Here is an 18,468-nt window from a genome sequence, read left to right as displayed (position 1 = left end):
TCCAGTGTCTGTGTCAGTTTATGAACAACACCAATTCACTTCACTTTACTAAAAATATTGCTGAAATAACTGAACATAAATATTTCTCTATCCCAAATTGTCAAAAATAGTAAAAGAAAAAAGCTGCTTTTTAAAGGGTAACTAAACCCTAAAACAACTTTTTTAGTTAATGATCTGTAAGACTGGGGCTTCTTTAGTGCTGTTCATTGATTTAAGTAAATTTTTTGACATTTGGGTATAAAGTGTTTTAATTCTAGAATATATGGTGTAAAAACGTCTGAGTGCTGCCCTCTTCAGGTTGAACGGTGGCTACTGCAGTTGAATTTTGTACATGGGTGCATTTTCAATTTCTGGGTGCGTCAGACAGAGTTACGGCACGCACGGAGATGAAAAGGGTATGTATGGACTTATCTAACTCTGGGGGATACGGTGAATAAGCTAAAGTCCCAAAAAGTCGGCGTGTTCCTTTAAGAAATATGAAAAAAGAAACTGTAAAATGTCTACTTTTGTATGTGTCCACTTACAATCGAAACAAAACATTGTGCTTTTGTATAATAAAGAAAATAAACAGGGTGTGCTTTCTGCCTCTCCGTCTCAGTGAACTTTTTTTCTGAAGCACGTCTCTAAACTTAAACAAAACTCAGCGAATACTAGTCACACAGGCATAAGCAATATATCTGTCTAAACATTTAAGTCTCTGCTATTAAATTATCTCATTCAAAACGAAAACAAATATTCTCTGTTTATGTAATCTGTATGAAAAGATAGAGATGTCAGTCGTTCTCATGGCAACTCATTATCTGCTAATGTGAATACGCCTACAGAGAGCATGCGCTATTGAAACGCGGGTGTCAGGTGCTCGCCCCCCTCGGTTCGTCCCCTCTTATCTCCACTGGGCTCTGCCCACTTTTCCAGCATTTTTCAAATATTGCCAGTGGGTGGAGTCAGGCTCTGACCAGGGGTTGAGTTACCCTTTAAAATAAAGTGAAAAATTTGAAATCCATTTTCCAAGTCAAACCTATTGGTCCTCTTAAGATGGTGATGATCAGATGTGGGACATTTATTGTCTCGAAAGTTTGAGAACCAATGCTTTGGATTTTCTTGTAAAATTTTTTTATTGTAAATATTAATAATATTATTGTTTAGATTGATAAGAGCATTTCATTACTTATAATGGGAAAAGTTTGTTTAACAAAAACGCCAATTAAAGTCTTATCATATGGGACTCTATCTGCGTCAAAATAAAAAAATCAGCCCAACTAACGTCAAAGCTTCTTATCACGTTGCAACCAATTCTCGCTCCCAAGGCGTCAAAAACTGAAGCATGGTCAAGCGCCCCCAGAGTCACAGTGAAGACCCTCTGCGTCTGTTTGCCCCTCTGCATCACTCTATGGACGATTTGGGAACTCCATTGGGAACTCCATTTCCCATTCAATGGGAAACCTGTGGCGTTAACAACAGACACAAATTTTATCAGTAGGAAATTGCGCTGAAGAAGTCTCATATTGAACACATCACGATATTTGGCATCAGTTCACGTGTGCCATATGTTGGTAAGTAGTCGTAAATACGCTGTCCAAAACACTTATTTTACCTGGTCAAAAACAGCTCTGTTTTCAGCATGCCGTTTAAATGCATGTGTCTTTAAATGATAATGAGCTTTGCTCACCCCGCCCCTCTGTTCTGTGCGTACACCGTTTGTTATAACCATAACACAATAACCATAACGCGGTGTTCATTATTAACGTGGGATTATGAATTATATTGAGAACGTTGTACATAGAAAACATGCCGTAATGTACCCTGAGCGTAAACAGCCGCATTCATCGTGAAGCGTGCTAGTGATTTGCAAAGATTAATATAAAGGTTAATAAAACGTTACACTCACTTCTTCTTCTGGAGGTGCAGCAGGAACACGAATAGTTGGTACCGATCCTTTTTTCAGGAGCAGCTTCTTAGCAAAACCAGCTTTATAACGTTACTGACCCTCGTTTGTAAAGCAGTCTGGTGAAATGATTCGCGCAAACATGAAAGCATTGCTGTTGATCGTGGGGAATATTCCCTTCGAAAACAAACTCAGCCACTGCGTCTTCAGCGGTTCGGATTTAGGAACATCAAAATGATGCTGTGTTCCTCATTACACCCAAGAACAGATCACCACAATCGCTTAGACGCCATCAGACAGTGCTCCAGCATATCAACAATGACTGCGCCGGTCCGTGCTGACTTTGATTGACAGCTCGCTCAGGAGCGAGGGCGGGTCTGTGTTGAAATGCTGCTGTCAATCAACAATCGTGGGAGGGGCGTCCAACCAACGGCTTGATTTAGGAGATGGGAAAACATATAAGAAGATTATAAAAAAACACGGGAAGGATTTTTATCATTTTATGATGGTTGTGTACAGGCACTGCCAACACACATTTCAGTATAATCAACTTGTAAAAGTGCATGTACCATTATATGACCCCTTTAATAAATTGTTTTGCTCACATCAGGTGCACAGTGGTTAAAGACTCCATGTGTTTCAGAGAAGACAGCTGTCTATACCCTCACCAGTCAGCACTTACACTGCAGTACACACTATGGTGTTCAACACCTGTTATAGATGAGTAAACGCATGAATAAATCATTTACAACACTTTCTGCATCCCCTAATCTAAAGTGTAAACTATTCATCACTTGTAAATGTGTTACACTTACCTGTAAATGATCTGTACATGTATTTAAGGCATTTACAACACTTTTTGCACCCTCTAATTGCTACATACATACAACAACAAAAAAAAACATTTATTAAACATTTATGAAACGCATATTCATGTTTTGTAAATGATTAGTTAATCATTTACTAATCAATTGTAAATGACTTGTAACAGAATTTACAAAACACATAAAATGTTAGTATATCACTTGCTAATCATTTATGAATGTTTTGTAAATGATTAGTTCATCATTACCACTTATAAATGACTTACAACTGAACGTTATTATAAAGTGTTACCGAATAAGGAAGAAGGAAGGGTTGGTGCTAGACAGTCTTTTGACCGTGAAAAGGATCGAATTCATGTTATTGGACGTGAAAAAGTTTATAATCGTTTTTTTTTTTTGTGTGTGTGTGTTTTATTTCTCTTAAAATGTAACCTGACAAAGAAAAAGTAAAGTTTACAAGACAAATGATGGATTCACGCGTCAAATCCTTTGTGCTACACCCTTGTGGAAATGGTGAAGAACGAAAAACGTCTTAGATCGCCATTACAATATTATTACAGATAAATACATTTTTAACTTAAATTAATTATTTAATTAAGTTGATTTGTGGCCCATCTGTAAGATTATACAGCAGATTTGTTTTTGTTATCCTTTTTTGTGTTGTAGTGAAGAGTTTTGCTCCTCATGCTAATCAAACACACCTAACCGAGATGTTCAGGGTTACTTGTAAACTACAGGAATGAATGTGTGGATTTTGAAATAAACTGCTTCTTATGTAATGAGTGATTATAATCAAGGTATTAATCAATATTTTTCCTTCTAAATATCACATGAGTTGAATGACTTCTCTAAGCTTATGAGATTGTACTTTGTTATAGAAGTTACCAGTGTGAATACTGAAATGATCTTTTCATGTATTCTCTAAAGTCTGTATTAAAGGGACACCAGGCAAGTCTGAGTGTTTTTTCTCTACGAAGCTCCCCCTAGTGTCTGGTAGTAAATGCTTTCAAACACTCTGTCATAAAAACGAACTGTTGTCCCTCGCCACGAGCAACCCAGCTGAGCAGAGGAACCGGCTATTTCAAAACCAGTTATGTCTACCGACGCAAGTAAAGCAATATTTTCTTTCCAACTGATGGCGATTTTTATTTTTTATTGTGTTGTCATGCATACTATTATTTTTACCGGGAACGAACGATATGAACGAGGTGAACTACTGCTTTGGTGTTTGTTTGTTTTTGGGAGAATGGGCATGAGCATAAATATATATATATATATCGGAGGCTAATATTTGTCTAAAGTTATATTAGTAAGGTCTATAAGTTAATCTGGTACTGTAGAATGACGGTTTACCTTTGCTTGTCTAAGAAAACATCAGAACGTTTTTTCTAGCTCGATCATGATATGTGCAACATGTTTATTGCCTATTATCAGACGCGTTGACTTAGTGACATAAAATAAAAGTGTAAGTTACACAAATAAAACCGACAGAGGAACGGCCAAACAACTACAGAAATCAAGTGAGTATTTGCTTCATAGACCAAACCTGTAAAAAAAAAAAAACCGCTATCTTGTAAAAAAAAAAGAAGAAAAAAAAATAGTAAAAAAAATTACATGTAAGCCTTGCCAACAGAACAAAAGTCTATTAACAAAGACTGCATCATTTTATAGTTAAATGGCCCTGAGATAAAAAGAAATGGCCAGTTTTAATGGGTTTCAATGGGGACATTTTTGTCCTTAAGGTCCTGAGTGTAAATATTTTGTGTACCCAGTGATTTATGAAAGGAAATGAGGGTGAAATAAGAAAAATCCAATAAAAATACACACTTGTACCAAATTTGATGCAGTTGGCATTAACAATGAATGATAAAAAAAAAAATTGAAACCTGAAAGAGACAAACATGTCCTTAAGGAAACACAAGGGTTAAAGGTTGACTTTAAATTTAGCATTTAATTGTGATTGATCAATGAGACCCTTTGATTACAGAGTTATTATTGAAACATAATTTGCAAAACTGTATTAATCTAGAAGCAGAAGCAGATTTAACTGTGATTTTCTGCTGTAATAAACAGTTTAACTGGTAAGATCCTCAGAGGAGAAGTTGTGCAGACATTATATAAGAATGGAAAGACAGTCTCTGTGAAGGATGTGCTGAATGTGCACAGACAGTCTTTAGTTACAGGATCAGAGAATGACACTGTTCCTCTGTCATAGTCCAGCTGAACTCTCACACGCTGAAGCTTCTGTTTAACAGTGAAGACAGTGTAGGGTTGCTCTGGGGATCTTGAGCCGTATTCGCTGTACATGCACCCTACACACCAGACATTAGACTTCAAGAAATCCTCTCCCTTCCTTTGGTTTGATGCTGTTGTTATTCCAAGAATCCAGAGTGTATTGTCTCCAACCTCCACATCCCAGCAGTGTGTTCCTGAGTTAAAGCCCTCAGATCCCAGGACACATGGACACCTGTCAAACCTCTCTGGATTATCAGGAAGTGTTTTATATACACGACTGAGCGACACACTGGTCAGATCAGCAGAGAGTGTGAGAAGAGGATGTGCTGTGTTTGGATCCAGAGTCAACGGAGCTGCAAAGAGAATAACATCAGATTACAGGATGAGATATGATGTATTAGAAATGTAAATGTAAAACATTTTTCTTTTGTTGAAAGAGATCATAAATCATAACAATGGTCTCTCAGTTACTGTCAGAATGGATTGAGGCTTCAGGTTTAATATCAGTATTCAATAAACACTATTGTCTCCTAATACATAAACATAAACCATGAGGAACAGACTTTTCATTATAAGTTTGCTGTATGATCTGATGATTTTCTGAAATACAGTTTAGATTCACTTTGTAGTGATTATTAAATATATTTCTATCAAATGTTGATGTTGTGTGTGTTTATATGTGAACTATCTTCTGCACTGGTGTCAAATCTGCTGAGACTCACTGTGTTGGACAGTTTCCAGCATCTTCTTCCAGACTCTGAACGGCAGGTTACCCAGATAACGCGACACATGAATCAAAGCTCCAGAACTCATCCGTGGATCCGGCTGTGAGATCTGGACTCTGAGGAACATTCAGGAGTCAGAACTGCAGTGAATTTGAGTTCAGATCCACTGAGAGAAGAGATACGAGCAGCTCACTCACCTTTCCATTGAGGCCTTAAAGTTCTGGAAAATATAGAGTTTGAAAACATTTTAATATCTTATCAAACACTCTCAGTGTCAATGAGTCTCTCTATACAAGTTGTTTTCTGCACAGAGAATGAAGCCAGATTGATTTGTCACCTTTAGAAACGAGACGTCATTGTCTTTCATCATCTCCTCCATGTCTCTGATTGTGTGTGAAAGAGCTGAGATGTGTGTGTTCATCTCCTCCAGCTTCTCCTTCATCCACTGCTTCTTCTGCTCCTCTTCCTCTCTCAGTGCAGTGATTGTAGCTTCTTCTTCGTCTCTGAGAAACTGATGAAGCTTCTCAAACTCTTCTTTAATCTGACGCTCTGTGTGCTCAGCTTGAGACTGAAATCAAATCACATTCACGTCAGTCAGCGCTGTATGAACACACACTCCACTAATGTCAATAATAAACTCTGTGTGTGAATGTTGAGTATTTAACTCTTTATATCCACACCTTGATGTGCTCAATTCTTTCATCACACTTTTTCTTCATTTCTTCTCCATGTTTGAGCTTGTCTTGTAAGGACGTCAGTGCTGTATTAAATTCCTCCTACAGGTTAAGATGAAAATCTGTGAAACTTGTGCAGCTCTAAGAGGTTTAAACATTGTATGTTTGAATGTTTTTATTGTTATATTATTTATATGTTGAATGGGTCATTCTCATGGAAGCATTTGTGTCTGAATATTATGAGATTTAGTTTGAGTAAAAATAAATACTGGTCTATTGTATACACAAATAAACGCCTGAATTTATTTACAATTAAATAAAAAAATGTATTATGTGTGTTTCTGGCTCCAAACTGATGCTAGATTAAGTTGAGATTGTTAATTTGTCTATACCATATAGAATAGATATAAATTTAGGTATGTTGCAAATTAGCGACAACAGGCATTTAGGGTATTTTTTTTTACAAAATGGTAAAATTAATAAAACACATTTTCCCATCTCAGGTATGTAGATTTTATTCATGGCACAAAGTTGTTAGAACTTATAAACTTTAATTGACAAAGTAATGAATCTTGACAACAGCAAGAAACAAAACACTCTCCTACTCCCTAACATTGACAGTAGTTTTTATACATTCCATGTTACACTCTGTTTAACTCTTTCCTTGTTTCTCCAGTGCATACATTATATATTCTTATAGTGTTATATCCTAACATGCTATTTTTTTTTTATTTTTTGTTGCCTGAAACCATCTAAATACAGCATTATTATATGTAGCCATTATAGCACAATCCAGCCGTTATGGACCAATGTCGCGAATTTGCTACAAACAGAAATCTACAAAGTACGTAAAAAATATTCGTCACATGAAGTCTATATGAATAAAATAGCTATAGAGGCAATCAATAAGCTGGTACATATTTTTATCTTAGCACAACTTAACTCATTTTGGGCAATTTCTCCACATTTGCGCCCTTGATATGCAGATTTTGCAAACCAAAATATTAGCTTCCGTGAACCGGATGTAGTTCCCACTCCGACCGCTCCTACGAGAAACCAGTGCGTGCAAAAGGTTCCTAGGTATGTATCAAATGTGCACAAACAGGCATTGGGGGAAAACACACGCTATCTCGCCTGCAGTCTGAATGGAAGGGGTTTGTTGCAAATTCGCGACAGTGGGCGTTAAGGGGATAATACTGTTTCTATGTATATCACTGTATTTAACATTTGAAATGAGAGACATTTGTCTTACCTTGTAAGATGAAATCACTTCACTGATGGGTCTGAATGTGTGATTGGTGTGTTTCTCTGAGTCTCTGCACACTATACACACAGGCTGTTTGTCCTCCAGACAGAAGAGTTTGAGTTTCTCACTGTGTAAACTGCAGATCTCCTCAGATCCTGATGAACGTTTCTCATTTCCCTCCTTTATCAATGAATCACACAAGTTTTTTAACGCTAGACTAACTGGAGGTTCATTTCTAGATGATCTTCTCCTGCAGACAGGACACTCCTGAGTTTCCTTAGTTTTCCAGAACTGTTGTAGACACTCTTTACAAATACTGTGACTACAGGACAGAAGAACAGGAGTCTTGAAGATTTCGAAGCAAACAGGACAAGAAAGCTCTTCCACAGATTTTGAATCCATTTCCTCGTCTTGTAAAAGATCCAATAATCTACAATTTACTTTCACTTTCTGAACTTTGGTTTAAAGAGTAAACAACTATTACAATCAAAATCTAATCTAGGTTCATTCAGAAATACACAAAAGCCCTAATATAATGTGTCCTCCTCTATTCTTCACGACTCGTTTTAGCTTTCAGTAAAAGTGAAAGGCAGAAATAATGACTAGTCACTTCCTGGAAGGTTTTGTAAGAGGGTGGAGTTTCTGACGACCTTTTGGAGCTTCTGGGACTGGTTGCATAAACCACTGAAACTAGTAAGTTAGTCTTTTTTTTTTCTTTAAAACGATTCATAACTTTTTTAAGTCAGTTATATAAAAATTTGATTCCAAAAAAAATAAGACTGATTGTCCCTTCTAGTGGGTCATATAAGACTGTCACATCCACCAGCTGGAGTGCCCATGATCTCCACTAGGGGGAAACACCTCCCGACTCTCGCCATCTTATCATGGACTACATTTCCCATAACCCACTGCCTGGACCCATTATGCTTGCTTACATTCTGCTGTCTCACAATACCTTGTTAATATTGCCTATATAAGCCCTGTATGTGCTGTCATTCCTTGCAAAAGTTTTGGATGTTGTTACTCTGCATTTCTAAGTGTTATCCTGGTTTCATGTGTCTTGTTTTTTTTTTTTTTATTCTCTGCCTGTTTTCTGGATTCCCTTTTTGCCTGTGTTTTCTGTAGTGATGGTGAAGTGAAGCATTATGAACCAGCGAAGCTTTCAACACAATTGTATCAGAAAAAAGTTCATTACACAAAGCTTTTCAAACCAGAGCTTGACGAGGACCTCTGCTGGTGAAAGTGAGGCAAAATGTTTCACATCCAAACGCATTAATCTTGAAAGCAAACATGAATGAATGGATGGATGAATAAATTAATTAATCAATATATTAAATAGCCTACATGACAACAATCTGTTCCATTGCATACTCATAGTAACTCAAAACAATAAAGATAACATTTTGTATCCTGGATGTGGACATTTTTCCTGTTTGTAAACCAACAAAACTCATGAATAGAGGGAGTAAATAAATGCAGGTGCATGCACACAAAGACACACACTTTCACATCTTATACATCTTATAGGGGTTGTTTACACCTGGCCACTTCATGCGTTTTCTCAGATCGGATAGCTATCTGATTTATCAAAACGATTCCATTTACACCTGGTCACATAAATGTGTTTTTGCGAAACGGATTTAAATCCGATCTTCAATCCCCGCGCTATATGCAGATTTAATGGAGTGCACGTCACCGAAAGCAACAGATATGAGCTGCATTTTATTGATCATCAGCTAAAATTTCAAAATCAAAGACCGCAATAAGAGAGAGCGGCAACAGCCCTGGTAAGATCATTTCGTTTCTTTACTTTTAATGATGATGATTGTGTGTTAAGCTTCTCACTTTCACTTTGATTATAGTTTGCACGTTGGCTTAATGAATAGATGCTCAGCTTCTCATCTGCGGTCACGGTGTCATATCTGGCTATAATATTACATATAGCCTATTACACGCTCTCACACGTTTATTTTTTTTTACCATTTTTGGGAGGAGTACAATTTACATATGTGGTTTCAACAACCAGATGCATTTACACTTGTCCAGTTTCGTCTGGAGTGCGTCTCAGACCTCCTCCTGAAGTGGTTTGAGCGATCGGATTCAAATCCGTCTTGAATGCGTTTCGGAGGGCATTTACACCTGGTCTCTTCACGATCGGCTAGATATCCCATCTGAGAAAACCATGCGAGTGGCCAGGTGTAAACAGCCCCCATACAGATGAGGCCATTAAGAATCCGCATCGCAAGGAAAGGGATTCAGTAGTATAGTGTAGTATAGTGTAGTGTAGTGAACTGTAGTGTAGTGTAGTAAAGTAAAGTAGTGAAGTTGTATTAAGGAGACATTAGGCTGTTAGAAATGCATATTGGTCAAGCTCCAGCACTTTTTATAAATTAACTGCAAGCTGACAATATACGAGCAAACCATAAAATATGTCCACCCTGTCATGGACAAATTCATAGTAGATTAAATACATTTTCATTGCATAGTGATTATAAAATGTAGATCTGTGGAAAGATAATGTGTCCCTTTCCCAACAAAACATTTTAGTTAATGTTAAAAGTATTTTGATAATAATGAAGTTACTGCTTAAATATGTATTGCCCAATAAAATATGCGATAGTTGCACATTCTATTCTAAATAAAATCTAACAACAAAGATATTTAGTCAAACTTTAAAACAATACTAACCTGCCCTCATTTGTTTATTAAGAAATCACACACAAGGTTTTGTTAACTTGTTAAAATAATTTATTTTCATCATAAAAGTTTTAAATGACAGGGTGGACAACAAAGTGACAGGGTGGAACTTGGCATGACAGGGTGGACAGATGCTTTAATGGGTGAACTAGAACGGGGGAACATTAGAAAAACAACAGGAACTTCAAGAAACCCTTAACCAATATAGAAGAAGGAGGGGCCTGGCTCAGGCTGATTTTCAGGAGTTGCAAATGTCCACCCTGTCATGAACCATGTCCACCCTGTCAAGGAACAGGGTGGACATTTTTTGGCTAAAGTTAGTATTTAATGAGCACATGGTGTACAGCAGTTAGCAAAGTGATTCACTGTTGAAGCTGACTGTGCACTGTTTAAAATACATATTTAGAATTTCTGAAAAGTTTTTATATTAATTAATATTTCACAATGACAGGGTGGACATGTTAAGCTTGACAACAGGCAACTACAAACACAATATGATGAAAATTAGGAAATATAAGTGTAGATACTTACTGTGTGTGTTGCAGATATTTTAACCTCCACTGAAGAAAGAACAAATGGGGGAGATGATGTCACTGAGTACATCAGTTGGTTTCTTAAAGGGGCGTTTACCCCATAATGACAGGGTGGACAGCAATTTCAGGGACACATGCAAACTGCTTAATATTATTATGAAGATAAAATATAAATAACCAGAATGACTTGTTTTATTAAACAGCTTGCTGAGGACAATAAATACATTCAAAAAGTATTTTAATTTTATGTAATTTAACCACTTTTTACACTCACTGAATTTAGCTGAGCAGCGTGTGGGACATGCCAAAATCACATGCATCCAATCAAAGAAAATGGTATAAAATCAGAAAAACACATTTCAAGAGACGTATCATTGTTCTTGTATGTGTGTAAGTGCTTGGCCATTTATAATAAAACCTCAGAATTTCATTATTTTGCATTATGTTCATGATGACTGAGCGATTCTGATGAGGACACCAAAGGCACTTTATAGTGATATTGACCCATCAGAGAGCCTCAACAAGCCCAAACAATTTGCTTGGATAATGAGGAGTAGAGCTTAGATCGGGCCCAAAAAATCAAGCCTGACCCTACCTGAGCCCGTTAATTGTGTCCGAGCCCGGCCCAATTTAGACCCAATCATTTTTAATACGTGGGCCGTTATAACCAGGGGCGGCGCCAGAGAATTTTTTAACGTGCTGAGGGGGTGCTATATATATAATATATAAATACTTTTAATAAATGAGCAAAAATTGGCCACTTAATATTTAATATTCAATCATTTTAATGATCACAATTAAAGTATTAATTTTATTAAATTGAACAAGCACAACATTCGGCATTCAATCAAATATTATTAAAGATTTATTATTATTAATAATGTTATTTCAACACAATATCTCGTTATTTCGACATCATATGTGTGCCGAGTGTGCGTGCAATAAGCAAGATGTGCATTTGTAAATCCAGTGACACGCGTGCCGTGCATTGATTTTTATTAATAAACTATAGTGTTTTCTGCAGTGTCTGCTGCAAAGATGAAGTTGACGATCGCCATCTCCGTAGTGAACACGCCTATAGCCTGGAGAGAAATGCACATCTTGGATTACATAATCAGAGAGTAGCCTATTTCTTTTCATTTTTAATTGTTTCGTTTAAAGACATTTAAAGCTTTCTTTAGATAGGCTATATTTCTTATGTCTGAGCTTCGGTTAATTTATGATGAGATGCGCTCACGTGCAATGCCAAAGTGTGTCCACGGCGCACCGGTGCCTATGTCATGATTTATATTGTCTGCTATGCTTCTTATTTATTAAATCCAGGCAATTGGTTGATGAAAAATGTATTAAAATTAAATTACAATTTATTCAAAACGAAATTCACTTTAAAGAAAGGCTTTCTACAAAAAACTTAATGAAGAAAATTAAGTTTAATCATGTCTGACCCATTAACAAAATCATGTCTGACCCCACTCTATGTCTCCCGATGCATCCTATCATGGTGTTCACTTTTCATAATCAACATACAGTACCAGTCAAAAGTTTGGAAACGTTACTATTTTTAATGTTTTTGAAATAAGTCTCTTATGCTCATCAAGCCTGCAGTTAAAAAAACAAAAAACTGTAATATTATGAAATATTATTACAATTTAAAATAATGGTTCTCTTTTTTAATATATTTTAAAATGTAATTTATTTTTGTGATGCAAAGCTGAATTTTCATCAGCAAGTACTCCAGTCTTTGGTGTCTTATGATCCTTCAGAAATCAGTTCAACAATATGTAAATACTATATTTTTCAGTAAATAGATTCAACGTATTTCTGTTGAAGATTTGCATTACATTGGGTTTATAATATTGATAATTTTGATACTTAAGGCAAGATAATATTATTGAGTTTACAGTAGCCTGGTTTAAAGTGAAAGTGTTTATTAACGCTGATTAAGATAAATGACCTTTCAATTGATGCACTTATAGTATTGATAGCCATTTAAAAAGGGTAGAATATTAATGTAACTTTAAAAGTTCATGCTTATTTAACCAAGCACTTGAGATAGCTGCATACAATTAGTGTTTTACTGTCATTTAGTTATAAAGACACTGTATTGCCATTTTGCATTAAGTTAAAAGCTACCATTAAGGTAAATGCTAACAAATAAGTAATAATTAGGGAATTACATTAGAGCATTAATTAATATTAGAGGGAGATATCTCTCGCTACATAGGAATTCGGGGCACGCACTCCACACTAATAGCTAGACACGCTAGGGGGCGCTACATGTTTATGTACAGGTCAAATAGAAATAAAATATTAATGATTCAGTTATTAATGGGTTTTACATGCTTGTCATGGGCGTTTGAACATTACTGTAGTGCTAATATTGTGTTAAGTTAATAGGATTATTTAACATTTAGTCTGGTCAACACTACTATGAACATAAAACAGTGTGACAATAACTTTTTTTGGTGAACTTATAAGTGCAAATATCCCGTCCCATTTTAACAACCTTAATTAACATAAAATTATATTTAGCCACCAAAGACAAAATTAGCTTAAAAAGCTCATCAAAAGCTCCAAGTGAAGTAGTTGCTTGACAGGGTATGAGATTCCTGTCGACCACAATGTAGAACTGAAGCACTTTTGCTTTGGTTTGTCCAGTGGCCAGAAGATTGGACTGCCTGTCTTCTGTAGGCACTTGGACTGATTAATAACAATATAACAATTACTTAAATGCCATAAATTCTAGCATACATTTAACATCGGAACATAAATTTACCACAAATTAAGACTCTTAAGAGCAAATTACATCTTTGAAACAAAGAAAACCCCTACGTGCTTTAGAGTTATAACAGTTCACTGTTCTTATGGTTTGGTTTACAGTTAGGATATTTACTATGCTCAAGAAAAACTCCAGAACATAAGCTAAGCTTTTCAGGAGGCGATCAGCAGCATCTCTCACACTGATCTTGCTCTCTTCCTTCCAGAGGAATTTTTCTAGAGAACTGTCAAGATCTTTTACCTTAATTACTGTTGTCTCCTTAATCACATTATCCTTGAAGGAGGTATTCCACTTCTCTAAAATATCGGGATGCTGTTTCCAGGCCAAACATCAAAGCACAGTATTTTTGGATCTGAAGAAAAAAACACTGTGTTTACAGTACTAAATAATGACATCAGAAATTAGCACTGGTAACATTTGAGCACATAAAGTGTCAGAAGAAAACAAAACCAAATCAAATATGTTCATTAATTATGTTTCAAGTTTACTTCAAGTTTACTTTCAAGTTTCAAATGCTTTTTTTTTTTTTGCTGTAAAACAATAACTTTACTACTACCCAAAAATCATAAAGACATCAAAGTACTTTGTGCATTTACTTTATAATATAGCTTCATTTACAGACTTGCCTTCAGTGACAAACTCCAAAAGGCCTGGCTCTGGTTATTTTCTAGTGTCCATTGTGTTCTTGCCTTTACTGTCCAACCTGTAAAAGGTAAGCAAACTTGAATGACATTTTATACAAACAAAAATTACACATAAATACAAATAGGCCTACATAAGATACAAATTCAAACAGAAAACTAATACAAATTTATTTTGTCACCAAATGCATGACAACATTCCAGTGTGGGCACAGGCGTCGGTTTATGTTTTTGCCAGTGGGTGCTTATCCTCCATAGGAAAACACACAGACTCAATATAATCAGGTCATTTTGTGTTTTACCTCAGATTCTGTTTAATACCAACACACATATTACAGCAAGAACAACCATGTGCCTATGTCAATTGTCAAAACAATTAAAACTTTATATTCACACATAAGCACTAAATATTGTTACAGATTTACAATAATAACTATAAAGCTAGAACTAAGTTGTACAGAAATAATCTCTCACGTCAGGTCACTCACTAATGCACGTCTGCTCAACTAATACTAATACAAAATAAGACCAAAAATTGTCAAAAGCAAAACCTGTTTACCCGTTCTTGAGTTGCTATCTGTCGGCTGATACAGCGCTTCCCTCCAGCACTTATTGCTAGAGCACGTATTTGCGTGTCTCACGAAGAGATGCACGATTGGAGCGCTGTACAGACTGATCGGTGCATGTTATGAAAGTGCCACGAGAACGCTGCTAGAATATTTGTTTATTACTTTATTTATTTATTTATTTATTTATTTATTTTTTCCCAAATGGGTAACACTTTATAATAACGTTCAGTTGTAAGTCATTTATAAGTGGTTAGTTAATGATGAACTTATCATTTACAAAACATTCATAAATGATTAGCAAGTGATGTATTAACATTTTATGTATGTTTTGTAAATTCCGTTACAAGTCATTTACAAGTGATTAGTAAATGATTAACTAATTATTTACAAAACATGACTATACGTTCATAAATGTTTAATACATTATGGGGTTTTTTTTGTATGTATGTAGCAATTAGAGGGTGCTGAAAGTGTTGTAAATGCCTTGTATACACGTACAGATCATTTGTAACAGGTAAGTAACAGTGTTTAACACAATGATTTGTAAACGCATGAATAAATCATTTACAACACTTTCTGCATCCCCTAATCTAAAGTGTAAACTATTCATCACTTGTAAATGTCTTACACTTCATTCATAGATTACCACTTCAAGAATCAGTAAGGCATAAGATCAACAAATCGTATCTACGAATTATGTGTAACACACTTACAAGTGAAGAATAGTTTACACTTTAGATTAGGGGATGCAGAAAGTGTTGTAAATGATTTATTCATGCGTTTACACATCATCTATAACAGAAGTTGAACACCGTAGTGTGTAGTGTAGTGTAGTGTAGTGTGTACTGCAGTGTAAGTGCTGACTGGTGAGGGTATAGACAGCTGTCTTCTCTGAAACACATGGAGTCTTTAACCACTGTGCACCTGATGTGAGCAAAACATACAAAAAAAATGTATTAAACAGTTATGAAACGCATAGTCATGTTTTGTAAATTATTAGTTAATCATTAACTAATCAAATGTAAATGACTTATAACTGAATCTACAAAACATACATAAAATAATGAACATATCACTTATTAATCATTTATGAATGCATAGTCATGTTTCGTAAATGATTAGTTAATCATTTACTAATCACTTGTAAATGACTTGTAACGGAATTTACAAAACATACATAAAATGTTAGTATATCACTTGCTAATCATTTATGAATGTTTTGTAAATGATTAGTTCATCATTAACAAACCACTTATAAATGACTTACAACTGAACGTTATTATAAAGTGTTACCAAGCAAGGATTTCAGTTTTATTACTATTTAAGAAATTCAAGTCCATCCAGCATTTAAAGTTTTGGAGACATGCAATCAGATTAGACACAGAACAGTTGTTGTTTTTAACAGGAAGATAAAGCTGAGTGTCGTCTGCATAGAAATCGTGGGTTTCTGAATAATACAAGCATATACAGTGAGGAAAATAAGTATTTGAACACCCTGCTATTTTGCAAGTTCTCCCACTTGGAAATCATGGAGGGGTCTGAAACTGTCATCGTAGGTGCATGTCCACTGTGAGAGACATAATCTAAAAAACAAAATCCAGAAATCACAATGTATGATTTTTTAACTATTTATTTGTATGATACAGCTGCAAATAAGTATTTGAACACCTGTCTATCAGCTAGAATTCTGACCCTCAAAGACCTGTTAGTCTGCCTTTAAAATGTCCACCTCCACTCCATTTATTATCCTAAATTAGATGCACCTGTTTGAGGTCGTTAGCTGCATAAAGACACCTGTCCACCCCATACAATCAGTAAGAATCCAACTACTAACATGGCCAAGACCAAAGAGCTGTCCAAAGACACTAGAGACAAAATTGTACACCTCCACAAGGCTGGAAAGGGCTACGGGGAAATTGCCAAGCAGCTTGGTGAAAAAAGGTCCACTGTTGGAGCAATCATTAGAAAATGGAAGAAGCTAAACATGACTGTCAATCTCCCTCGGACTGGGGCTCCATGCAAGATCTCACCTCGTGGGGTCTCAATGATCCTAAGAAAGGTGAGAAATCAGCCCAGAACTACACGGGAGGAGCTGGTCAATGACCTGAAAAGAGCTGGGACCACCATTTCCAAGGTTACTGTTGGCAATACACTAAGACGTCATGGTTTGAAATCATGCATGGCACGGAAGGTTCCCCTGCTTAAACCAGCACATGTCAAGGCCCATCTTAAGTTTGCCAATGACCATTTGGATGATCCAGAGGAGTCATGGGAGAAAGTCATGTGGTCAGATGAGACCAAAATAGAACTTTTTGGTCATAATTCCACTAAACGTGTTTGGAGGAAGAAGAATGATGAGTACCATCCCAAGAACACCATCCCTACTGTGAAGCATGGGGGTGGTAGCATCATGCTTTGGGGGTGTTTTTCTGCACATGGGACAGGGCGACTGCACTGTATTAAGGAGAGGATGACCGGGGCCATGTATTGCGAGATTTTGGGGAACAACCTCCTTCCCTCAGTTAGAGCATTGAAGATGGGTCGAGGCTGGGTCTAACAACATGACAATGACCCAAAGCACACAGCCAGGATACCCAAGGAGTGGCTCTGTAAGAAGCATATCAAGGTTCTGGCGTGGCCTAGCCAGTCTCCAGACCTAAACCCAATAGAGAATCTTTGGAGGGAGCTCAAACTCCGTGTTTCTCAGCGACAGCCCAGAAACCTGACTGATCTAGAGAAGATCTGTGTGGAGGAGTGGGCCAAAATCCCTCCTGCAGTGTGTGCAAACCTGGTGAAAAACTACAGGAAACGTTTGACCTCTGTAATTGCAAACAAAGGCTACTGTACCAAATACTAACATTGATTTTCTCAGGTGTTCAAATACTTATTTGCAGCTGTATCATACAAATAAATAGTTAAAAAATCATACATTGTGATTTCTGGATTTTTTTTTTTTAGATTATGTCTCTCACAGTGGACATGCACCTACGATGACAATTTCAGACCCCTCCATGATTTCCAAGTGGGAGAACTTGCAAAATAGCAGGGTGTTCAAATACTTATTTTCCTCACTGTATAAGGCAAAAAGAAGAGGACCCAGAATAGAGACTTGTGGGACACCATTGGAGATTTGAGAATGAGGTGAGAAACATTTCCCCAAAATTAACAGAAAAAGTTCTGTCCTTAAAGTAAGATGCAAACCAAATTCAGCACAGATCCCTGAAACCCAGCTACATGATCAAGTCTTTGCAAAAGGATGTCATGATCTACTGTGTCAAATGAGACACAAATCAGTGGAGATCTCTAATGGGGATTTAAAAATACATTAATTGTACTAAAAAGGACATTCGGCCTTTGTGCATTCTGTGCAAGACAAAACAAAAGTTTGATAATATGTGTAACATTTTTGTACTTTGTACAGAACACCTTTTTTGAAGAATCTCCAAACTCAGAAAATAGTTCCCCAGTTGAGTAGTTTAACTGGAACTGAATGATTTGGTGGAATCAGAGAGATTAAACTGTATTTGTTATCCATGATTGACTTTGTATCAAGTGATTATTCATTTGACATTACACACATCCACCAGCCAAAGTAAATAAACTATTAAACTAAAGGTGCTTAGTGTGTGTGATGTGGTGAATCGGTGGGATGGACGTCCG

At 36.3% G+C, this 18,468-nt stretch overlaps 1 protein-coding gene across 1 annotated transcript; it reads right to left on the bottom strand.

The window, feature by feature from the left end:
* Nucleotides 1-2,379: 2,379 nt before the first annotated feature.
* On the bottom strand, nucleotides 2,380-8,209 carry LOC311094433 (E3 ubiquitin-protein ligase TRIM35-like). Its single transcript, XM_084132395.1, has 6 exons — nucleotides 7,596-8,209; nucleotides 6,350-6,445; nucleotides 6,007-6,237; nucleotides 5,867-5,889; nucleotides 5,667-5,785; nucleotides 2,380-5,297 (listed from the first exon to the last, which is right to left on the bottom strand). Exons 1-6 carry the CDS (start codon nucleotides 7,989-7,991, stop codon nucleotides 4,753-4,755), a joined length of 1,410 nt encoding a protein of 469 aa, XP_083988521.1. The 5' UTR covers nucleotides 7,992-8,209; the 3' UTR covers nucleotides 2,380-4,752.
* Between the last annotated feature and the right edge of the window lie 10,259 nt (nucleotides 8,210-18,468).

Source organism: Abramis brama (genome assembly GCF_963993115.1).
Source record: "Abramis brama genome assembly, chromosome: 13".
In the NCBI taxonomy this organism is placed as follows: domain Eukaryota; kingdom Metazoa; phylum Chordata; class Actinopteri; order Cypriniformes; family Leuciscidae; genus Abramis; species Abramis brama.
The sequence above is the reverse complement of the archived record's forward strand: the minus strand, read 5'-3'. Positions and strand labels throughout refer to the sequence as shown.